The sequence below is a fragment of the Argiope bruennichi genome, chromosome 2, assembly GCF_947563725.1.
Source record: "Argiope bruennichi chromosome 2, qqArgBrue1.1, whole genome shotgun sequence".
In the NCBI taxonomy this organism is placed as follows: domain Eukaryota; kingdom Metazoa; phylum Arthropoda; class Arachnida; order Araneae; family Araneidae; genus Argiope; species Argiope bruennichi.
In genome coordinates this window covers 90,226,722-90,252,723 of record NC_079152.1, presented here as the reverse complement: position 1 = coordinate 90,252,723, position 26,002 = coordinate 90,226,722, and the positions used below count along the sequence as shown (strand labels likewise).

Here is a 26,002-nt window from a genome sequence, read left to right as displayed (position 1 = left end):
TTTAAGAAAAATTAAATTTTATGTTAAAAAAAACCCATGGAAATATTTGTTGAAAATAAAAGTATTCTCGATATAATATTCGCTTTTGAAAAATTCGAATATTTTTAAAAATGTACATCCTTTAAAATGAGTATTACATAATGATAATAATCATAAGTGCCACCTAGCGCTTCTCTCAACTTTTAAATTTAGAACAAATTAGAAGAAACAAGGTGCAAGATTAAATTTATCAATATTATAATTAATTAATTTAAATTTTTAAAATTTGTTTTTCTGACTTTTGTATCACAACATGTTTTTTGTTATTGGGAGCTAGAATTCGAGAAAAAAAAAGCTATTCGCTATTTCAATTATGAGACATTTTTGCTTGTTTAAAAGAAGAAATTACATTTCTATTAATAAAAAGGTAAGAAATAAAAATAAATGAATAAAAGGAAGAAGGAAAATCTAAAAAATGAAAGAATATGGTTTTAAGAAATGGAAAAAAGCACGTGCTTTTTATATAGGTCAAATTTTAGTCTCAGCTTGAAAAAATTAAGTGAAATAATTTAAAGTGCTACCCTGCCAAATCTGGCACCTCCATTTCCCTGTTCAATCGAATCTTTGAACCAATCAGAATCTTCCTTTCATCAAGTATGTCCCCTACGTCATAGAAGAAATCACATCTACCTATCTGTCCTTAGCATCTGTGTCGTTCATTTCGTTGTTGGTTTGTGACTTGGAGATGAAAATTGTTTACGGATTAAAATATGGTGTTTGTGTAGCATGACTGGAATTACTTAGGTAGAAGGCATTAGTATTATTAGTGAGAAATAAATCAAGTCGTCATTAAGAATTGCGCAGTGAAATGGCGGAATCTGTAGCTGAAGAATACAAGGCATCGTTGCAAGACTTGAACTTCAATAGCAAGCCTCATATCAATATGTTGACCATGTTAGCTGAAGAAAACAATCAACATGCTCCATTGATCGTCGATACAATTGTTAATCATATTAAAACGGTAAGCTTTAGGTTATTAATATGAAACTTTTATCAAATATTGTTTATTTCAGTGAAAATAGATGTTGTAATGCTATGCCTTAATCAAGTGTTGAAACTTCGTATTGTATAATAGTTTTATCTCTACATTGTCAATTTCAACGAATATTGTACGCATTCTTCTAGCTTGATAATTAAAATTTTTAAGTTATTTTGTTTTTAAATTCTGTTACTGGAAGCTAAATTTATAGGCTTGGTTGCAATGGCTTTTGCAATACTGGTTACTTTCCATAATTTTTAAAACAACGTGGTTGTATTTAAACGAAAGCGAATTTGAATTTAATATGCTTTAAAAAATACTCTAATTTTAAAGTTAAATTATATATGAAATACGGTTTTGAAACCTATTTAAATTTATGTTATGGAACTTATATTTTTTAGAATTGGAATCAAACAAAATATGATTCTTTTCCTATTGGAAGATTCTCCATTTAATATGGAATTTTGTATTCTTTTTAAAATATACAAATGGCATATTGGATTTTTTTTTCTGAATTTCTTGCATTTTGAAATATATTCATTAACATTTTCTATAACATTGGTTGATAGTGAAATATGATATAATTTATTTTCCATTCAAGTCGATGTCTGGTGTAGTAGAAACTGTGAAATTTCTAAAGCTTTTAACCAGCTGTAAAACTGGAATTGCTGGAGATATTTTTTCGTATAGTTACTTTTATTTATGAAGGGAATGAGCATTCAAAAGTTTCTTCAAAATCTTAAATCCGAGATATCAAATTATATTATAGGAATGTATGATTTAATATGGAATAGTAATCTTCTATAATAACATATTGTATGTTAGAAGAAGAGATGTTGAGAACATATTTAAAAAGTAAGAAAGAAATTCACTTCAAATAAAGCAATAAGAACCCAGACATTTTTTGCACATTGTGTGTCTGAACAAGACAAGAAATTTCGGCATGTGAAGACTTAAGCAGAAATTTCTTAATGTAAAGCAATAAATAAAAGGGTTTTGTGTAGCTGTATGAAGTTATTTACAGCTTCATTTGGGCCTTTTTATTAATTTTAAGAGGATTTAATTTTATGAGTTTTTTTGTGGATTTCGTTTTGTTTGTTCTTTTCTGATGTAGTTAAGTACTGAATAATCTTTCCTTGAAAATTCTAGCATTTCTTTCTGAAATCTGCAAGAATGGTTGTTGTTGATGTTTGTATATAATTTAGCTGTCTGTAAGTCAAGTCAATAGTAACTGTTTTTCTTGTAAACAGTTTCTATATAGTAACTGTTTTTCTTGTAAACAGTTTATATTGACAGTGTATGTTTGACTTAACTCGTATGCTTTTCTTTATATATAATTCTACTTTTAACAAATTTCTGCATTTTAATACTAATAATTATGCATTGTCATATTGTTTTACTCTTATTACCATGGTTAAAAGTTCGGTTACTAATATTTCTTATATTGATTTCAATATATATTTATTAAATTTTGCTTTTATTTATGGCTCAGAGTGATGAACAAATATAGTTTCAGGTAGAAATTACAACAAGGCATTCTTAGTCAGTTATCTTTAATCTATACTCTGTTTCACCCTAACTTGGCAGTAGTGTATATTCTAGGCATGCCGAATCGCAGTCGCTGTCAGGGGAACTGGGTTACTTTAAAGTAAAAAGTTACTAGAAATGCAGACCACTGGCGAAACTTTATCTCGCAAATTTTTCGCCAAATAGTAAATATTTATTTACTTTATTATATTATCACTTTATCGGAGAATTAATTGTTTCCTTATTTTCATTATTTTTTCAATATTATTGATACATTATTTTAATAAATCATTAAAGTTATTTCATTTCGTTTTATTGTTTCTCAAAACAAAACCTTAAATCTTTCAATATTCTGTAAAGCTTAGTTCGGCTAATGCTTTTCGAAAAGATATCTGTATCATTGTTCACATCTTTTAAAACTTTATCTAATGTTGGGATCTCATTTCTACGAAAAATGCATGGATTTTTAGTCAAATTCAGGATAATGTAAAATCATCATATTTTACAAGACCTGAATGTTCACCTACTGATAATGGTAGCTTCTTTCCAGGGGTACTTAAAGGACTTGATGCCTTTATATCTTTTTTCAAAAGGAAAACTGTTCATTGCAAAAACCTGTAAGATGCGAAACTTTATTGACGATTTGATTGATAGAATCTTGAGGGTTTTCTCGGAGTTGAGAATAAACATCTAATATGTTTCTGCATGCTGCAGTTTTTTGTTGGTTTCACTCGTCTTGAAGGTGTGCACAGCGTAGTTGGTGATAACACTTTCTCTTTTTCAGACATTTTAGAAGTGAACAGAAATGACGAATTGAATAAATATTCAACAATCAAAACTAATAACTGTTAATGTGATTAACAGTATCAAAAATATCAGCTGGTAAAAAAGCGAGAATAAAAAAGTACGAAAGATGATAATGGTTGCAAATGAAGCTGAGTTGGCGGAGAGGTAAAAGAAAAGCGCGCCAAATATTTGACCTTGAAGACCGGTTCAAGCCAAAGTGGAATTCATTATGTCAATCCTTTAGTTTTATTCATTCGCTTTATTTACAAAATACTTAACAGATAAGCACTTCTAACTTGAGAATAATTTTAAATACATACTGATAAAAAAAGGATTTCTGTAATTTATGATATTATTTGATAAATTTCTGCGCATTTTAACTATTTTAAAGTCGGAATTGATGGGGAACTCTTTCCCAACGCAGAGCGTCACATTTTCTACCTTTTACAATACTGCCAAGTTAGGGTGAAACAGAGTACAGTAATGTCAATTTATTTATATTTAAAATGCAGCACTTTCAGAATTAGTCAGAGTACTTTTTAATGAAGCAAATCGCTTTTTATATTCTGTTTAATAATAGAATAACATGATTCTAGGCTTAAGGGCCTTTTAATTCGTTTTGAGAATATTCATTTACTTAAAGTTTTATAAAAATAAAAATTTGACTTTGATTTATTTAAAGTTTTTCTAAGGCTTTTAATTATGTTTCATGAATATACTAACTTGAAATATCATTAATCAAAATGAATTTAAATGCTACATTCTTTAAACTTGTATATTATGTTAAAAGAAGTAATAGCATTAAGATAATGTAGCAATATTATTAAATGACTAATTTATATAAATAGCAATCACAGCTCAAGCATTTCTACTATAGGGAATTGTATTATTTATTAGCATATATCATGCATTTTATTATTTTTTTAATCACCCTTGAATGTTTAATACATTTTAATTTTTTTTAAAAACTCTGTTCAAAGTTAATTCCTTTCTTATTTTTTTTTCTTATCTTTTTTCTATTATCATTTCTAAAATAACTAGGAAAATAGAAAGGTTATTCATCTTTGGGTTAGAATAAATATACTTGCTGGGAAATTTTTATATTTAATGAAAAAATTATAACTAAAATTTTAAAAAATAATAAAGAATATTTTTCAATATCTTAATTTTTTCTAAAAATCAAATTCTACTTTGTTTTGTTGTAATCATTTGTTTGTTGATATTCAGGTGATTTGAAAAATCTTTTATTTATCGAAATTATTGTAAGCATATAACCTGTTCTGATATATTGTGTCTCAGGGAAAAAATATGTATTTTAATGTTTAAAATCAATCATTTTATTCTGATGTAATTACAGCAGTTAATAATGATGAAAATATGATAAATTTATTATATTACTTTAAATGATTCATGTGCTATGATGTTTATAAATTTGAAGATTGATATACTTTAAAGTTGATGCTGTATAATATTGGAATTGTGAATATTTTGACTCGGCTTCTTTTAAATTCTTGAAGATCTATTTTCATATGTTGAAAAAATTTAGATAAAAATATTTAATTTTAATAAGAATAAACAGTTAATTATAATTTTTAATTAAAATTATTTTTAATTATCATGTATTAAATATATTTTCTCGGTTAAATATTATTTTTATCTGAAAATGTCATTTAAGAGAGAAAAACTTAAATCATTTGTCTTATCAATTCACACTAGTATGTGTTTTTAAAAGTAGTATTCATTTTGTTGCACTAGATGGAATACCTTATCAAATTATTGGTATCAGACTAAATTATTAAATGCACTTTAAACTAATTTTTTAATCAAATTCATAAGCTGAATAAAGTTGGCTATTTTATTTTTTATGTACTTATGTAATGAATCGGCATCTGTGGTGGATATTATGAATCTACATTTTTGAGGTTTTATAGTTTTATATATTTTAGCATTTGGATACATCAGTACTATAGCTACAGATCTGTTTAATTTTGAATAAATTTTATCTGCTTTCTTTTTATTTTACAGGTTCAACCTGATCTGAAGCTTCCTAGTCTATATTTGGTAGATTCAATAATGAAAAATCTTGGCGGACATTATATTGCTTTATTTAGCAAACATGTGGTTTCACTATTCACATCTGTATTTTCCAAGGTTTGAATTCAAGTTTTTACATAATTTAATAAAAAAATTATTATTATTGACATTGTGTTTTTTGTGTAAATATATAGGGGCAAACTTATTAATTGCAGTTAGTCAAAATAAATATTTTTTTTCCTGATAAGCCTATAATGTTCTTGATTTTTAATTTAATTGTGTGCTTAAAAAAATGGCAACTTTAATAATTATACAAGTAATTTTTATTTCAATATTTTATGTTATTGTAAAATTTCAGCCTGCAAGTGACTTATCCTTACAAAAAGGCAAACTGGTAGAAAATTAATAACACATTCATAACCTCCAATAGTTATGGTATTTCCTTATTTGCTACAGAAATTGTGTGAAAACTATGGAACGACGAATATATAGTAGAAAACTACAAAAAAATTATTTTAAAAAAAGCTTAGCTGATGTTAAACTGAGAAACGCTGACTTTAAAGTGTTTGCTGTCTAATGAAGAAAATGCTAAATGTCTTACAAATAATTTGATTCATCAACAAAATAGCTGTGTATGATTTTTTTTTTTTAAATTGCTTCATTTATATATTTAATTAATAATAAATGTATGTTTAATTTTGAATAATGTTTGAGAATATTTGTCTTAATTGACTGAAATTCTTTGGAAAGATCTACTCAACAGTTTGTTGATACTTCATTAAAATGTAATAGATCTGTAAGAAGTGCTTCTGATGACTGGGTAACAAATGGAGAGTATGGCTATTTCCCAAATCATAACCTTCATATTCTTAAAATTTAAACTAATTCTTGTAAATTATAAATTCCTCTTAATTATTCTGAATTCAAATATCTTCTAACGAATCAAATTATCTATATTTTTAATATTAATTTTAAAAAGAAAACAAAATTCAATCCACAAGTGCAACATACTGTGCATTTTTAGGATTTAATGCATTTATCTTCTTTGCTATTAAAAATGCAAATCCTTTTGTTTTATGTAGTACTTAACTCTTTTTAAATACTGCGATGTGTTTTTAATATGTCACAAATGCATATGTTTCACAATTGGTTCTTTGTATTTTGGTGAAGTATAGAGCAACATCTACAATTTATTTTGATTGCAATGAATCTTAATTATAGTAGCTGTCCACTTTCACCAGCTGGGTATTTTTTTGTACAATCAAAAGACATAATTATAACTTAAAATAATTGTCACATATAACTGAATACATTAAAAATTTTGTCATAAATTCCTCATTTTATAAAAATATTGTTAGGAATGATGATTATAAATTTTGATTAATTATAATGTTAAGTTTTGAAGAAATAATAGCTGGTTTTTACTTTGAACTTAGTGACTTGAGTTCATAGTTATAAATTTTAAATTGATAAAGTAATTGATATTGTTTAAAAGTTTTCATTTGTTTGTTATAAGGAAGTAAGGTTGGTTCAACTGTATCAGCTCTTTATAAAGTGTTATTAGATAATACAGCAACATTATATTCAAAAATATAAAAGTTTCCAAATTTAGATACAAATGTTTCAATATCTTTTTACATTATGGAATAAAATATTTAGAATGGTTAGTATAGTATGCCAGTTTAAGAAAAAAAAAAAAAAAAAAAAAAAAAAAAGATTCGTCTTTCCCACAACTGATAATTATGTGTTTTCTTAATTTCAATATTTTTTGACTTGCAATCTTGAAATATTAATATTATTTTCAAAATATTTGATAATTATTTTTTAGTTCCCTTTCCCAATATAATAATAAAAAATAAACACCATAATTTCATTTACAGAAGAAAATGTGTATTAAATTTGAAAAACAGGAACAATTGCAATATTTTTTAATCATATATCTGCAATATTTAAACTTAAAGATTTCAAATTAATTTTTATTTATAATATTAATACCTTGACTCTGAACATGACATTTTATATTATTTATTACAAATGTCCAGAAGATTGACTATGACCCCATAGATCTCTAGCCTTTTAATGAAGGAAGGTGGCAAGCCATAGTAGATTTAGCATATAACCAGGGTTGCACCGAGTGGAGGCCTGCTACATTACACACCGGACATTTTTTATTTTCTGGCATTTTGTTCATCTGATGTTGCTCAGGATAATGGGAATTATTCAGATTTCATATAGGAATTTAATGTAATAAGATAAATTTCATATCAATATAAAAGAGCATTAAAATTGTTATTACTGTCTTTTCTTTTAATTTCTTCTCTGTGATGTTAAACTTAATATACTTAAAAAATATTTACAAACATTTTAAAATCTGTCCAAAAAATCATAATAATTCAGTTAGGGAACTTGAAGAAACATTAAAGGCTCGATTTCTTTATATTTTTTGAAAGTATGTTTGCCCCTATATATGTTTGATATTTGTAAAATTATATATTGATATATCCATATATATATATATAGTTTTCAATTTTCTGTTTAGTACTTAATAAAAAAGTTATGCATTTGGATTGCTATTGAGGTAAATGTATACTTTCATATGCTTTATTATTGGGAGTTAAAAATATCTATTTGTGTATTTCACTTTTTAATCTTCAAATATTTAACTTTTCGGGTAAATTTTTTATTTTACATTAAATATTCTTACTTTATAATAAGTCTATAAAAATTGCTTTTGCAATTGTTTAATGATGATATTAAGGTATCAGTATTTACGGTTCCATATTTTTGTTTTTTCTTCATTTGGATATTAATACATTTAAAGTAAAATTGAGGGCTTTGTATATTTTAATTCTGTGCTGATGATGTATATTCGATTTCATTAATGTTGATGCTGAAAGATTTTAGAAATGAAAAAAGATTTCAATTCACTCAACCTAATTTTTTTTTTTTTTAAATTTTAGATAATAAGTTAATAAGCACTATTCATAGAATTTTCTTGTACTTTTTCTTTTGAGAAAATAGAATAATTATCCTGTTTCATGTAATTGACTTGGAGATTTCACTTAATGGTATATAAAATTAGACTAAGTATTCACTTGAGGAATTAGATCTCCATTACATTGATTATTGCAGTTATTTTTTAATTTCTATCTCTATTCAAAACTAATTAAATACTGAGGATTGCTTTTCCTTATTAAGTAAAAATCTTCTAGGTGCATGATTGATCATAACACTAAAAATAGATTTAGTTTAATTTAATGAAGCCTTAAAGCAATTTCCTAATTTTTATGCCATAATACTGTATAATGAGCAAAAGTCTTTTCATAAATTTTTAAAATATAAAACTTAAATATAAAACTTTCTAACATGATTAAAACTTGGTATTGTAGAAAAATCATGTATTAAAATCATCTGGAAAATTATATTTATCTTGAAAGGAAATATTTTTTTATTAAATCATATTTTGTATTGTGTAATTTCCTGTAATAACGCAGATTACAATTCATTTCCTTTTCTCATATCAAAGAATTATGACACAAATATAATATTTCTGTGGAACAATCTTGTAATTTTTTTAAGTACAAGATTTAATTTAATTTTTTCACTTTCTTGCATAGAAATTGCCTTTTTTAATGAGATTCAAATCGTATAGCATAAGTATATTTTAAATATAAGAAATGAGATTGTTGAAGTATGACTAAAATTACTTGAAATTAGTTATAATTACTTAATAATATTCTTTTGTAATTGATATAAACAAGTAGTAAAAAAATTGATTAAAGTTATTGTATTAAAAGATTATACTACTAAACTGAAGTGAATTTAGTATATCTTTTAATTTACAGTTAATGACTGTAGGATATTAGAAACCCATTTTATCTGTATTTTCTTCTTTTTTTTTTAGTAATTTTTCCTACCCTTCCTTAACAAATGATACTTATGTAATAAATTTTGACATAATATAAAATTTTTTTTAGTATGTCATTTATATAATTATGTTATTAGGCATTTTATATTGAATTGGCAAATTGCAAATATGAGAATCATTGTTTTAATAAATCATTTATTTATAATGAAGCCAAATCTTAGTAGCTTCAACTCAAATGATTTCTAAAGCAATGCTTTTACTCTTATTTTAAACTTTAAGAAAATTATATAATTAATTTTCTGAAGATTAAATTTAGTAGTTTATTAAAAACTAGATCTAATGTATGAACTTGATATGAAGATTAAAGAACTTCTCTTAATGGGTATTGGATAGTTAGAAATTTAATTGTTTTTAAAAATAGAAATTAGTTATATTAATTTATGCCTAATTTTGCTAGCAACAAAAGACATGATTTGATTAAAGAGCAAATGTTTGAGTAGTGTTAAAAATAGATCATAAAAAATTATAAATAATTTTTCTCTCCTTATTTTCTAATAATTCATTGTTTAGTAAAAAGAAAATTTTCTAGTAATCTTTGTCTTAATAAAAACATTTTACATATATTTTCATTTTATGATTTTTCTCTGAAAAATATTTTAAGAATTGGTCTATTATGAAGTTATTATTTTTAAATCAGTGGTAATTATATATATTAATCATATATATACTACATTAAAAAAACATTTTTTTTGGAAACATTTATAGCAACAGAAAATGTGAATCAGTTGGTTCGCAGTGTGTCAGAAATAATATAGGGCAAGACTTAAATGGTATCACTTACTAGAGTTATGATTATTATTTATTTTTCTTTAAGTATAGCATTGTATTAAGTTTACTTATTTTAACATGCTTAAAAATTAAAAAGTAAGTTGAAGAGGATAGTTTTATTAATTCTTGCAGCTTATGAATTTAAGTATGTGTAATTGATTTTGATACATCTGAAGTGGTTATCATATTTTTGTTAATATTTTGCAAATATACCAAAGTCGTAAGCTAAAAAAAATATTTTTTTTTTATAAAAAATAATTTTAAAACACTATTTACTAAAATATTTTTTTGTCTTATAGAAGTTTCAGAAATGGTTTTAATCAACTGAAAACTTTTGTTACAATAAATTGATTAATGCAGTAACTCAATAAAAATATGAAAACGTACAAAGTTTTTAAGTAAAGTTTTCATGTCAGGATAACTATATATTTCTGAATAAATTTCATTGAAATTTAACATTCATGTTGCCATTTTTTGGTAATTTTCTGAAATTAAAAATTGAACTGTTACCTTTTTATTTAAATATAATATGCCCCTTTTCTTTTTCACTTTTGTAGATTAAATATATGCCCATTTTTTTTTTTCACTTTTGTAGAGTAAATAATTTGTATTATGTCATGTTGAAAGAAAGAATTGCGGTTGTCTTTAATATAAAATTCTACATTGTTTATTAAGTTATAATTCTGATTAATTATAATTAGTTCTGTCCAGATATTTAATATAAAATATTTCTTTCTGGCAAAAAAAAAGTAGTTATTTTTGGATAAGCTTTATTTTTTAAAAAAGTCATTAGTTGAATAGGCTTAAAAATTCTATCTTTTATGTTTTAAAATACATTTTTCTATAATTTTTTTGCTAGCTGTATTCTCATTAAAATAATAATAATAATAAAAAGAACTTTGATGAGGTTTTTCCAAAACTTTACAAAGAATAATTTCACCTGATCTCTTACTGTAAACAATCTTTCTCCAATATTTGGGATTGGGAATTATCTTGAATGTTGATCAGTTTTCATTGGAAATAATCGACTTGTGAAATTAGATGACTAATTATTTTTTAAAGATGAATAGTATTTCTTTATGATCATAAGAAGGAATTAACAATTTGTGTAATCTAGTTAATATTAAATTATTACAATTCGTTTGCTAAAAATATTATAAAATTATTCCTTTATAATAAAAGAAACCTTTGAATTAATATTTAAATTTAATTTAGCTCTTTTTCTTTAAATTTTATTATTAGGATACATTGGGTGTGTCTCTTTATCATTACTATATTAGTTATTCAAAGTATATTTTTGTATTATATAAACAAATTATTGAATATTTTTAGTGAAAAAAAAGTTATTGCTTACATTAATTTTTTTGTTCTTGATAAAATATGAATATGAAAGCATATAAATTTCCTGCCTTAAAACTATTTATGAACATTTTTAATTGTGGTTTTCAACATTTATTTCACTTAAGAAATTAAAAGTACATCATATACTTAACAAAAAAAGTAAGGTCTAGATATTGAATAGAGTAAGAGTTAAACCTTTAATACAACTTTTATATAATGTTTAAAATCAAACAAATTTGTTATTTGAGAAATCTCTTTTTAAAAATTTATTTTCAAATTAATAAAGTTGATGGTTTCTGATAGTAATACTTTTGTTAGTTGATAATTTAAATGTTTACATGGTTATTATTATTATTATTTTTTTTGGGGGGTTTCTTTAGTTGTTTTTATTTTTAACTTTATTCCTATTAAATTGTGTGTAAGTCAATTGCTTTTTTCCCCCCTAAGATTTTTTCTTAAGTAGATTTTATTTCAGTTTATGGAGATGAATATTTTATGAATAAAATATATTTGGCATATTTTTATGAAGTGCAATATTGATTTCTCGTTCAGCTTGTCTGAATATTTTTATACAAATTTTACACAGCTTATTTGTAAACATACAAAGAAATGAATGTGATATATTTTATTGGTTGTATCATGTATAAAATACATGAATGTAACCTGTTACAAGATAACAGTTCTGAAATAAAATTTCTTGTAAAAATCTTATGTGTTTTTTACTATAGCATTTTATACATTTTTGACTTTTATTTGTATAAATCAAATATCTAAAAAAATTCATTTATTTTCAATGCACAATAACTTTTATTTCAACATAAATAAAACAGTTATTTGAGAATTTTATGGTATAAGACTTTTTTTCTTATTATTTGAAAGAAGAAAATATTCCACAGAAGAGACAATTTTAATAAACTGAAGAAAATGTGCTGCTCATGAACTTTTTAATATGTTTTCATATGCTTTTTTTTAAAATTTTTATTTACAGTCAGTGTTATTTGCTTTTTGCACTTATACTGTTGAATTTTGTAAACATTGTATACTGTGACATTTTTAAAAATGAAAAACTTGTAGATACAACATTTCTCAGGTGACTGAAGTAATTTGTAAATATGCTGTGTAATGCAGGATATGAAAAATTAAGAAAAACAAAACATTTTCTTTAAAAAATATTTTGATAAATAAATAAATGTGGCACTTCTAGAAACAGTCATTAATCTAAAATAAAATTTAAGTAATCCATAATTGTTTTTCATTGACTTAATTTTCCAAAAAGATAGTTCTAGAAAGAAGGATAAAAATTGAATTGCCATCAATTTATGCAAGCATTTTTAAGGTTTTAAGTGTATTTTTAGTGACACCAAATTTGGAAAATTTGTTTTGTTATTATTATCCAATTTTGTTTTTTAAGTTACACATACTTTAACTAAACTGCCTGATATGTTAATTGAATCTCAGACAAAAATAAAAGAAGCTAGAAGAATTTTACATAAATAAAAAAAATTATTTCATATGTACTAAGAAAACAAACGGTTTTGGTATATATGGAAAATGAAGATACCATATATTTAGTAAAGAAATTAGGAATATGTTACATTTTAGTTTTACACATAATTTTTTATCTTTAAAAAAGCGACTTTATGTCAAAAAAATGTAGGTCCCAGTTAATGGAATACTATTAAAAAAACAATTGAAATTTTTAAACTTTTATAATGATTTCTAATTTTAATATATGGTCCTTAACATTAAATATATCATAAAGGTGAAAGAGAAATATTTAAAGAATTGATTTAGCATTCATTTAATTAAAAAAATTCATACAAAGGAAAAAAACATATATACTTCTGTATTATGAATATATTATTCTATATTTTATAATATAATGTCGGTCTTAAAAAATAATGTATATGATATTTTCCATGTCTAATAGGGTATATATCTTAACAAAAATACATGTGATTCGACTATTACACTTGAAAACAAGGAACTGTTATGAACAATGATCTGCAATCAGTTGCTAGGAGTCATCAGTGAAGTTAAGTAGTGCTGTGTATAAGCTTGGCTTTTAAAAAAAAATTTTTTTTTTGAATATGTCAGCATTATTGAAATATACTGCTGATTCCTCAATTCATTGTATTGAATCTTGTGTAATGTACAGTGTGTGAACTATATTGCTTTGCTTCAATGCTGCTGATTTTATGAACTGAAACTACAAATCTGTTTGAAATAAAACTTTTGGAATAGTTTTATTTAGTATATGAAGAAGACTATTTTTTATTACCTCAATGTGTTGAAAATGTAAAAAGTATTAAAATTACTTTGTTTTATAGAGTAAGTGCATTAGTGACGTATTATTGTGTTTAACTTTTTAGGAACTTGATTTTAAATCCATTAAAAGATTTGAAACAAGTAAAATTTTCAGGTTAAAAAAAGAGCTTGTTTCATATCATTCAATGAATATAAAATCTCATTTTTTAAAAAATAATTTCTAATTAATTTATCTTGGATGATTGTAGATGGGCAATTTTGCCACATACAAATTATATGTTTATCATACAGTTGTAAGTATTATCATTATTTATTTTTTTAAATAAAATTTTATTAAAGAATTCTGAACAATTATGTCTGATTTTTCTGATATTTTAAATTAAAATTTTTTATTGATTAGACATGTAAAAGATTTGTTAATTGTTATGATCATGAAGATATTAATTTTGTTATTGTTTTGTGTGTTCTGTTCCTTTTAAAAATAATTTAATGCTTATTTCTTATATTTATTCTATATTTTATTATGTATGAATAACTCAGTATTAATTTTTCTGAATTTTATCCTTTTGGTCTACAAAAGAAAGGCTGATATAAAAAAAAAATGTCTCAAAATGTATTAATTGGCAATAATTTTAATTATTTTTGTGTGATTTAAATGTTTGCATTATTCTATCAATTTTCACTACAAATTTATGAAGAAGTATTGCCTAATTATTTAATTTCTAATATGTGGTTTATATTCCCTGGGTTAATATTACTTTTGAAAAATGATGATGACAGTAATTCCTCCTGGTCTTAAGTGTACCCCTAGTTAAATTTTCTGTAAACATTATTCCTGAATCTGCTCCAAGCAGATGTTTTTTTTACTTTTCTTGGACTTTCATTCACCTGCATTATTCTGTTAACTTTTAAATCAAGAAATATTAACGATGACATTTAAACTAATAAAAATTATTGCTCAGAAATGTATTGTATAGTTCAGATGAGATGAAAGAGATGAATTGCTTCACTTACAGCATTTTTACCCACCCCCATTAATCAAAATCTCTAATAAGTGCCAGACAAAAACTGTTGATCAGATTAAAATATCAATTAAAATTTACTATTTGCAGTAGCTAATCTATTTTTGGCTTGCTTCTTAGTTTATAGTTTTGGTTGTATGCCTCATATCCCTCATATCAGAAATATATATCTTAAGTGACTAGTATAAATTAATTAAAGGTTAACATAAATGTTTAATTAGGATTAAATTTCTTGAAGTTTTGTTATTAAGAGAGATTCCTCTCTTTTTTTTCTAGAAAGTCTTTTATATTTATTCTAAAGTAATGCATTTTAATTACAACTTACTTTATGTAATCAAAATATCCATAAATATTGATTAGGTGAATTATATTGTTTTGTTTAGTTCTTATTTTTTGTCCTTCTATTAGGAAATTAATTACTGCAAAATGTCTGAAAATAAGAATTGCATTAACTGTATGTAATGACTATTTCATAATTATTTGAATTTTGCTTTAATTACCATAAACCCATTTAAAATGCTTATTAATCATATTTAATATTTTTTTTAAAATTTGGATTAATTCTACTTTGCCTCCATGTAGACTGTAGTTTTTTTGGTACTTATTCTGATTAAAGAGAAATACTTTGAAATTACATGAATATCAGCCATTTTTTATTTTTCTTAGCAATTTCAAACTGCGTTTATCCTAAATATGAAATGTATTTAAATTTATTAAAAATTACTATTTACTGAGAGATTATTTAAAAAATATTTTTTAGAAAAAATTCCATAAAAGAAATTTAGGAAATTTTTTTAAAGGAATTTAAATAAAAATTTAATGAAACTATATCTTTATTCATAACATCTTTATTTAATATCTTTGAAAATCATTTAGGAGATACAGAGTTAGTCTGTTTCACCTAAATGTTTTGTTGTCTTTAATGCAAGATTTTGTTTTTTAAAATAGCCTATAATGATTGCTCAAGATTTGAATAAGAAGTTAGAATACATTTTATAAGTTTTCGAACATTTGTTTTTGATTAATTTTTTACAAATAAAAGTAACAGTAAAAAGGTATATCAAAATTTAAAAATTTTAGTTTTAATATATGCATTAGTAATTTTATTTTATAAATTTTTAAAGGAGCAATGTTCTCAGTGGATTATAATCTGAAAGTGATGCTATTTTTTTCATAATCTGTTTAAGTGAATGTGAGAATTTATTTATTGAAATAAATAAAATGTATTAACCAATTGTGATTTGTCTGTTTGAAATGTGTTTTAAAAAAAATCTTGTATGTTTATTGAAATTAGTGACTGAATAAGATACAAGTGTGTTTTCTGTCTATATTTGTGTTAATTCACTATTAGACAACAATATTAAACATAGATGTGAAATAGTTAGGATCTTTTTTCTTCTCTGAAAATAATAATTTTAATCTAGTGTTTTTATTTTTTGATTAAAAGATGTAATTTGTATTAATATTTTCAGATGACTCTTTTCCTGGAGTATTTATACAGTTAAACTTTATATCTTGTTCATATTTCTCATGGCTTTCTCTAGATACTTGAAGTTATTTTGTTTCTAAATTATAATTATTTCATTGGATTCATGTTAGTAATTTTTTATAGCTATCTTAGTATCGTTTTTGAATTTATTGGTGATAATGTTTGAAATAATAATAATAATAAAAAGTGACTTTTAAAGTAGGACTTTATAAAGCATTTATTTTAATGTTAGAATGTTTTTTCTCTAATTTTGTATATACATACATATTTGAAAAATTAATTTGTTTTCTTTATGATTATTTACTTTTTTTTTATTACTATAGATTCCAATAATCTGAATCAATTTTGGGAAAACAATAACAACAAAAATGTTACATTTGGAAAAATAATAATGGGAATGAAATGAATAATTTTGGTCTAAACTTCCAAACTGAAAGAAGATATTTATAGCAACTAAAATAGGATACCTATTATATTATTCATATTTAATTTTAATACAAATGTATGAATGTAATGAATTGTTATGCATAATAGGATTTTTGATATACAACAGTTCAATTTAGATTGTTTGTTAAGCTTATTTACATGAATTATAAATTTTTTTTATATGTCTGATACCTTTTTTAAATTTATTTTCAGGCCTATATCCAATTATTCTAATTTTTACATACCTAGTTTACCTCAATTTCTAATTTAATTCAGATAATTGGAGTTCTGATTGTTGCATTTGCATTTATTTGTTTATTCCTCTCTCTATATTTTCTACTTCTTATTTTTTCTGATTTATTAATAAATGAAGTAATATACTTTGATTTTCTCTGCTAGAAAATGTCTGGTAATTTTTCATTAGCTTGACAGCAGCCTAAGTATTTCGAAAACAGCAGCCAATATGAAGTAAACACCACAGTTAAGATTGATGTGCTTGTTTGTGCAAGTTTTGGCGATTGTATCATTAATCAAAAAGGTTTTTCACACAAATGTTTATCATACTAGTTACTGCTGTTAAGTTAATGTAAAAATACCTGATGCTTTTATGCCTGGTTCACGTTCCCAAGATCAGGTTTTTATTTGTTTGTAATAATTTTTAATAAGTTAAATACAATGTTACTTTGGGTAGGTTGATGAAGCAACTAGAAGTGCACTTTATAAATTACGACAAACATGGAATGAGATTTTATCAAAGAATACGTTGTATGAAATAGATTGTCAAGTGAACGCGATTGATCCTGCTTGGCCCATAACAGCTAAGGTACCTGTTGCTGCAAAAGTTCCTGTAGCGAATCCTGCCCCAACAAAGAATGCCATTCATGTTAACCCTAAGTTTCTTGGTGGACCTGCTGCTCAGGTAAGGACTTATTGTAATTTAAGAATTTTCCTTGACCTTTTAGTTTTTATTTCATTTTTTTTGGGGGGGGGGCGAGGGGGTATATCTGTTTTAAAATATAGATTTAAAAAAAAATGTTTCAATTGTATTTTTCTTGTTTTTATTTATTTTTAAAAATTTAATTTTTGTTGTATTATTTGATTCTATTGTAAATGTCAGGTTTGGAGAATTCTGTAGTCTTAGTTTATTTTGAAGTGTTCTGATGATCTAACTTTTCAGTAACAAATTATATTTCCCATTAGAATAACAAAAAAAAAAAAAAAAAAAAAAAAAAGAAGTCTTGTTCGTTTTTAGAAGGCATCATAATCATGAATAGATTTGTTTTTATTTAATTTTCTTTACTTATAACCAGGTTCCTCAACCACCAAGAAATCAAGCCAAACCAAATACTTTAAAGAAAAATCAGGTAAAAATTCACAACATCATTTTTTATCAAACAGATATGAGAATTTTCTTAAAAATTCAATTTAGATTAAATCACATTTGAAATTTTATATTCAAAAATTTTACTTTTTTCTCCTACAATATATTTTTTTCCTTATTTTTTCTTCTTTCTTTCTTTCTTTTTTTTTGTGTTGAAAAATTTAGATAATTTAGCAACATGAAAAATTTACAGATTGAGATTGAAATCTTCTAAGTTGTAAAATAAACAACCTAGGAGGAAAAAGTGTTGTATTAAACAATCCCTCCCTCTAAAAAGGACAGATGAAAATTTTAAAAATCTTTATAAATATTATTTACATATAAACTAGCTGCCCTTGGTGGCCAGTAGTTTGTCCATCATCTGTATATCTGAAATAATTGGATAAACCAAAGAACTATCCCCCTCTCAACTACAAAAACTGTACCGTTTTCTTCAATTTTTATTCCATTTGAAATTAGTGGTGCCTTTTCTCTAATCACAGTCCATTTTCAAGAGATGTTCTAAAAGCATTACATAGTTGTATATTCTCTGGTGGGGGGGAAACCTTGATAGTCATGGTCCTTTGTGACTTATTTAGAGGTTCTAGTTTCATAGAAAACTAGAATTATAGAAATACATTCTGTGGTTTTGGATGATGAATTCTGCTCATAAAATTCCTCTATAAATAATGCATTATAAAGTCTTTTTCAATTTTACTCAAAAATGAAGGATGGTAGGTATGCTTGATGACATATCTAGAGACTATGAGTTTTCATATGAAATAAAAACTGGCAAAATCATACTAATGGTTGGAACTGGGCGAAATAACTGCTTTGAATGATCATCTGTTTGACCATAACCTATATATTTAAAGTAATTAACCCAACTAAGGACCATTCCCAGAGCCAAAACACAATACCAATTATCCCAGTTTTAATGTCTTATGAAATTAAATTCACCATTGATCATATGAATTTCTTACCAAATCATTAATGCCTTTCTTGCAACCACTATCAATTTTCAGGAGATACTTCAAAAGCATTGTATGTACTCTCTGTTGAAAACCTTAAAAAAAAACAAAAAACTCACCAATTACAACCACTAAATAAAATAGTTAATGTAACTGTTTTTTGTTTCATATGAAATCTCATTTCTCTTAGACATGTTGCCAAGAGCCGTTTGCTTCCTCACTTTAATTTTTGAGAGATACTGTAAAATAAAGCTTCAATAAGACCCCGAACATAAACAACTAAATAGTTAATTTTCGTTCGATCAATTTTCATCTCATTTGTTAACAATGCCAACAAATTATAGTCTGTGTATTTTCTATAGGCAGTTCAAGGTCACATTTTCTACCACATTACTAGTACCAGACAATTAATAACGAGGTAGAAAATGTGACCTTGAACCACCTATTGAAAATACACAGACTAGAGAATGTTCTATCTTTATTATACTTTCATAATTTAAAATAATGCTTTTTAATAAGATCCATTTTATTAAAAATCATTGATATGATTTATTAATGTAATTAATATAATTGTTGAAGTTGCTGTTGTTAAAAAGATTTATGTAATCCTATCGGTCAGCTTTGATGAACTACGTCTTATCACAACTAAAATATAACAAAATTATAGTTATAATAATATTTATAAAAATTACACAATAAAGATGGACCATTCTGATTTCTTAGTTCAAAATATCAAGTTGGTAATAAAAATATTGTTGCCACTTATATCTTTCTGTTAAGATTGAAGTCCATGTCAGCATTTTAATTTGTAATGTTTCTTAAATGTTAAGCAAGGGTGCGGATGATCGAACCAGTATTAGGGGTATTCATGTAAAGAAGAAAAAAGAAAAAATGTTCGACCTTGATGCAATGGTTAGGAACAAAGTCCAGATTTTCTTTGCAGAACATATAGAGAATTAGTGCAATTTTGATTTATGATGAAAATGGCGAACAGTGGGGGGCAGGCAAACATTCATCTAAGGATTATAAATTTTCATAAGAAATTAAACTTTTTATAATTAATTTAATACTTGCTGGTCAACGCTTTTGCTAGATTTCTCTTAAAGAATGTATAGTGGGATTTGGGATTGTATTTTTTCAACTTCTCCTAAAAATGAATGGCCTTTGATGCCATATTTAAGATTCATGAACTTTCATATGAATAAAACTTCTTGAAATCAGTTTTATGGTTTGAGCTGGCAAACTCTGTTGCAAGATTATATATATATATATATATATATATATATATATATATATATATATAATAGAGAGAGAGAGAGAGAGAAGATACAGTGAAAAAATATATTTTTTTAATTTTATCTCTTTAGAAAATAGGAGATGGAGAGAATCAGCAACCGTTGATAATACATCTAGTGGTTATGATCTTTTATACGAAACAATTTGATAAAATTAGCTCACTGGTTAGGGCTGGATAGTGATTTGTTGATTTCACTTATTATTTTATATATATAATACAAGTCTTCAAAATTATTTGTTAAGCTTAAAATGTTTCATGCGGTGAATCTATTGCACCATATCTTGAAGACTTTTGTGGTTGGATTTTTAATTTCTCTACTTATAATTTAATGAAGAGAGTAAGGCTGCAATCTTAATTAGATTTGCTATTTGTAAAATATAGAGTGTATACTTTACTCTGTAATCACAAGCAATATTTGTTTGCTTCTACAGAATGTTGCAAAAGAGCCTGAAAAGGACAAAATGATTGAATTGAAGAAAGAGCAGGCCGAAATGCTGCGAATGATTGAAGAAAAGAAAATGCAGTTGAAGGCACTTACACAAAAGAAACTGGAAATGGCTGCCAAACAGAGGAAAAAGTCAGCTATTGGAGCAGTGGTTTTACCTCAGCCAAACATTGAGGTTTGGTTCTTATCTTCTATGGTGCATAAAGAAGGGAAAGCGAAAAATATCATTTGATGAATTATTCTGTATTATGTTAAAAATGACTAGAGATTCTAATTACATAAGTTCAGTTGGTTAAGGAGAATTAGAAGTAAAGTTAATAATTAAAGGACATAAAATAAAAAACTGGACTGTCCTGAATAAATTAGAATGTTTAATCACATTATTTAAGCACTGTGATGGTTCAACTTATACATAATAAAAATTACTCTTCAAATGAATTTTAGTGCCGAATTGATACTTAACACTAAACTATGATGACTTTTCCACGCTAATATACCAAAGGATAATTTTTTTAGAACAAGCTTCATAAAAATAAAGTCATTGCATTTTAATATTTTTAATTTTTCAATGTGAATTATTTACTTATAGTTAAAATTAATGAGAAAGTCTGAGATATTCAATTTCAGGCCAACATATATAACTAAAAATCTTCTGCTTAGTTTGAGTTATTATAGCTGCATATATATCTTAACATAATAAACATTTCTGAAAGCAAACGATTTTTCAAAAAATTTTTGCTGTTCCTTATTTTTTTATTTTAATTATACCCATGTACATTGAAATATTTTTTCTTATTAAAAATTTAATATTAAATAAATAAATCATGATCAATGTAAAAAATAAACTTCATTCAATAGACAAATTAGGATAGTTGTATTTTAAGATACTAAAGTTGATTCGGAGAATCTTTAAAAATTAACTTTTTAAAACTAGTTAATATTTTATATCTGTTTTTAAAATCTGATTGCTATATTTTAATTCAGATCCAAAAAGTAGTCTTAATCAAAAATGTAAACTGTCCAAGAATGTATGTTAAATTCAATTGTTACTTTTTCATTATAAATTTGACTAAATATATCTTAACATTGTGCTAACAGATTTTAAACATAAATTTTTAAAAGGATAAATGGAAAAATTTGGTTGTTAATAAATAAGTTTTATTATTATCTTGGTGTATATTTTGGCTTTTTATTTGAAATCTATAATGAAGCTGCTTTCTCAATTTTTCAATAAATTCAGCTGTGTCTATATGATAAAAAGTATTTTTTGCTTGTGCATATTGGCACTTCTACCCAAACTATTGTGAAACATTTCACAACAAACATGGCAAATGCTTTTTTTTAGCAATTTTGAATTTAAACAAAACTCATGCAGAAAAATGTGATTCAGTATAATAAAAAATGTAGGGTAATAATATGATGCAGTATAATAATATAATGCAGTATAATGTACAAATAATACTGTATAATATACAAATACAGTATTATGCAGAAAAATGTCTTATCATCCAGATAAGAAAAAGTGTTACTAAAATGCAATAATAAAAATGTGAAGTATTTCTTAAAATAAGCATTTTATAATGCAACTGTGGATAAATTAAAACATTGAGAAAGAAAAATAGTATTATAAACAAATTTCATTACGTTTTTAGTTAATCCATAGATTTTAGAATTGTTAAGTTTTGATATCATACTTTCTGACAGTTAATGCAATTTAAAAAGTTTTTAAAATGAAACTTATGTATTTATTTCTATGTATAAAAACTTATTGACGTGAGATTGGATTCTTCTATATAGTGATGAAGTATAACATGAGGATATTACCATAAATCTGTTACTTTTTCAAACTGAAATTTATGTGCTTGCGCCTCATTTATTATTAATTAATTTTAACTGATTTTTCTTATTAATCTTTTTACCCAGTTAACATTATTATTAATAATGTTACATGATGTAACATTAATAATGTTACAGTAATATGTTTATTACCAGTTGCTTTCAATTGAAATAATGCACAAAAAAATTTTAGAAACACAGCAATATTCATGTTTGTTATGGATTTTTTTTTCCCTTTCAATTTGTTGATATTGATTCTTTATTCATTTTCAGGAGAAGCCTTTAAATCATCGAGATCCTCGTTTGAAGAAGAGTATGTTAACTTCCCAGTCAGTTGTTGAAAGTTCAAAAAGTACTGTTCCCCTTCAGTCTGTTGTAGTGGTGCCAAAAATGCCTTCAGAATCTAATACTAATCAGATTGAAGGTGAAATTTCTAAAGCTGTTAGAAAAAGTAGTCCTAAACCTGAAGTTCAAAATACGACTAATGCAGTAAGTCATTCTGCTGCAAAAGTTGATCAAGGTCCAGAAAGTATTAAAAATTCTAATAAAGATGAAGGTTTGGAACGAATCCCTAGAGAAAATAACACAAGGAAACCCGTTCCTAATAGAGAACATGTTAATAACAGAAATGCCAAATTTCAAAATAAGAAGCACCCACTAAGTCCTGAAAAGAAATCTATGCCTTCTAAAATGTTTTGTAAGGACTCTTTAAATAAGAAGCGACCTATTCATAATACAAGATTGAATCCTGAAATTACAGGCCCCTCTGTTAAGAAGGGAAAATTTGAAGCGCCAAAAGTTAAAATTGAACCCGGTACAGAATCTCACATATCCACTTATACAGACGATCCATTACCTGCTGTTCACAATAAAGAGATACATACATCAGATCAAAGGTGAGCTCTTAATGCCTTTTTATTATTTATACACATAATATATGCAAAAAATTGATTTATAATCAAATAAAACTGATGAACATAACAAACACCAGTTTGTTTTAATGTTTTCTGTTAAAATTAAGTTTTAATTTTCATAATGGATTGGGGTTTTTTTCACTTTTCTTTATTCGCTTTTTAATAGCTTTTATAGGCATTCTGTTTTCATTTTTATTTTGATATTCTAAAGAAGATAAACTTTTTGAAGCTTAATGCTAGCTGATAATGTTAAAACTAGCTGGTGTTCTTTCAGGTTTTACCTATGATGAAGCAACTTGGATATTATCACCATTTGTGATGTTTATTTATTTTATTTTGTGAAATATCAATTTTTTGTAAATATATATAGCTAGATTGCTGCATTGGCACATTAGCTGTGTTGGTAAGTTTTTAGGTTTTTTTTAAATTTTGCCTAAAATTAGTATTTTATTATTTAAAGTTATGATAAAAGTTTTTTTTTTATTTGCTTCATTGACAAAATGTCTGCAAGAAATCTATTGCATTAGTTTATTTATTCTTTTTATTACTTGTAGAGCTATGTTTCAATTATAGCTGTGTTTTTATATAGCTTACTATATGGTGTAATATCACAGCCATTTTTCATTGGCAAGATGTGCAGTGGATTCCAAAAATTGTTTAAGTGTATTTGATGTGTTTCATGATCTTTTGTTCATTTATTAAAGATCATGAGAGATAAGATTGGGATGGTTTTTCATTGAAATTTGTTTTTAATGAATGTATTGTATGTGTATTTAATCAACTAAAATTTGTTTTAATTTTATACTAGTAGTTTCTGTAAGGAAATCCCAATTTTACAGCTGTTAAATTTAATAGGTTGTTGCTGTTGTCAAATGCTAAATTGAAATAAAAATGCTATGTATAAATATGCAACACATGTTAACAATTTTTCTTAAGATATATTGATTTGATATAATATGTGAACATCATGTAGAATTCAGAAAATTTTTATCTAAAACTCGGATTAGTTTTTTAAAAAAAACTATTTTAAAAAATTTATTTAAAAAAAATTATTTTTGATACTAAATCTATATTTTTTTGAAGTAAAAAAAAAAAAAAAAAAAAAAACGTTGAAACAGAAAAATCATCAACTCCTTCAGGATAAATGCATGCAGGAAAAAAAGTGCACACCCAAGAATCAAACAAGTTAAAACTGACTGTCTGTACAGGTTGATGATGATTAGTCAGCATTATATTGCATAGAAATGTACATGATAATTCCTAAAAAGTACCCTTTGTATAGAAAGGAAACAGTTTTTTTGAATATTTCACAATAGATGTCTTATTTTCAAACATGATTTAAAAAAATTAAAATACTTGATATTTAATACCAATATATATATATATATATATATATATATATATATATATATATATATATATATATATATATATATATATATATATATATATATATATATATATATATATATATAATAAAATTATATTTTGTGATTGGCAGTGTTTGTTGTGTAAGCAGTGCTTCTTTTAAAGTTTTAATACTTTTTTAACCATAAATTTATATACTCCACCCGTCTTCATAAAGATAACTGGTCTTGTAGCCATGACTGCACGAATGAAACTGAGCGGAATAAAATCCTTGTTAAAATAATATGCTATCCCAAATAAGAGCATTAATTATAACATCTACTCTCTTCAAAATGAGCATGTTTCCCTTTACATTAGCAAACACATATTCCTGTTTATATTTATTTTAAAGACACCCAACCTCAAATGAGCTTTGGAATGAGAAATGTTAATATATGGGATCAATCCTTTAATAAAAACTGTAAAGGCATGCTTATTAGATTATCTTCATTAGATTATTAGTGTAAAAAATAGTTATTGGTCCATAATTATAATAGACACCTGATATTCTCATATAACTATATTGAGGCTGCTGTGGATTGGTGGCAGAATCTTGGTTTTGTAACTTGATTCTATAAACCTGTAGCATGTTAAATTTTTTGGGGATCAAACACCTCTTGTTAATGTGGTGTTGAAATTTTCAGATTGATTGATATCAAATGTCACTTTTATTCTCTGCTTCTGAAGTGCACATCTTTAATGCCCATTAAGTAACAAGAAATTCTCTAAAAGAGATTATGTATAGTGCATTGTTTAAACATTTTTTTTTTTTTTTTTTTTTTTTTAGATTAACAGAATCATATCAAGGAAAAAAAGATATGGATTATCGTCATCATCCTAGGAATGCTAACATTGCAAAAAATAAACCTTGGCTCCAACAAGGTAGAAGAATGCATCAAAGAAGTATGATTAAATATATTGCTTAGAAATAGATAATAATTTTTGTCTCTTACTTTCAACTAAGAGAGCAATGCTGTTTGTACAATTTGTCTCTTTTAAAATGAGGTTTTTGTTATTTATAATCTTTATTTTGTGCCAATGATTATTTATCTATTCTATTCATCTACAACACATATATTATTATTATTTTGTGTAAAATGTTTAAATTAAATAGCATTCTAGAAATTTGCCATTTTGAAATTTAGAAAGATCTCCCAGAAAGTTT

The 26,002-nt window shown here is 24.9% G+C and overlaps 1 protein-coding gene across 2 annotated transcripts in view; it reads left to right on the top strand.

The window, feature by feature from the left end:
* The first annotated feature begins 664 nt into the window (after window positions 1–664).
* Window positions 665–26,002, top strand: part of LOC129954919 (pre-mRNA cleavage complex 2 protein Pcf11-like) — a 41,825-nt gene continuing 16,487 nt past the window's right edge. The window contains exons 1-7 of one of the 2 annotated variants that reach the window (XM_056068182.1): window positions 665–1,000; window positions 5,357–5,482; window positions 17,299–17,526; window positions 17,918–17,971; window positions 20,667–20,855; window positions 22,790–23,412; window positions 25,625–25,740. In XM_056068182.1, the coding sequence (XP_055924157.1) occupies window positions 848–1,000; window positions 5,357–5,482; window positions 17,299–17,526; window positions 17,918–17,971; window positions 20,667–20,855; window positions 22,790–23,412; window positions 25,625–25,740 (1,489 nt within the window). In that variant the 5' untranslated portion in view covers window positions 665–847. The remainder of the gene's footprint in view (window positions 1,001–5,356; window positions 5,483–17,298; window positions 17,527–17,917; window positions 17,972–20,666; window positions 20,856–22,789; window positions 23,413–25,624; window positions 25,741–26,002) is intronic. The other variant, XM_056068183.1, reaches the window with a different exon arrangement.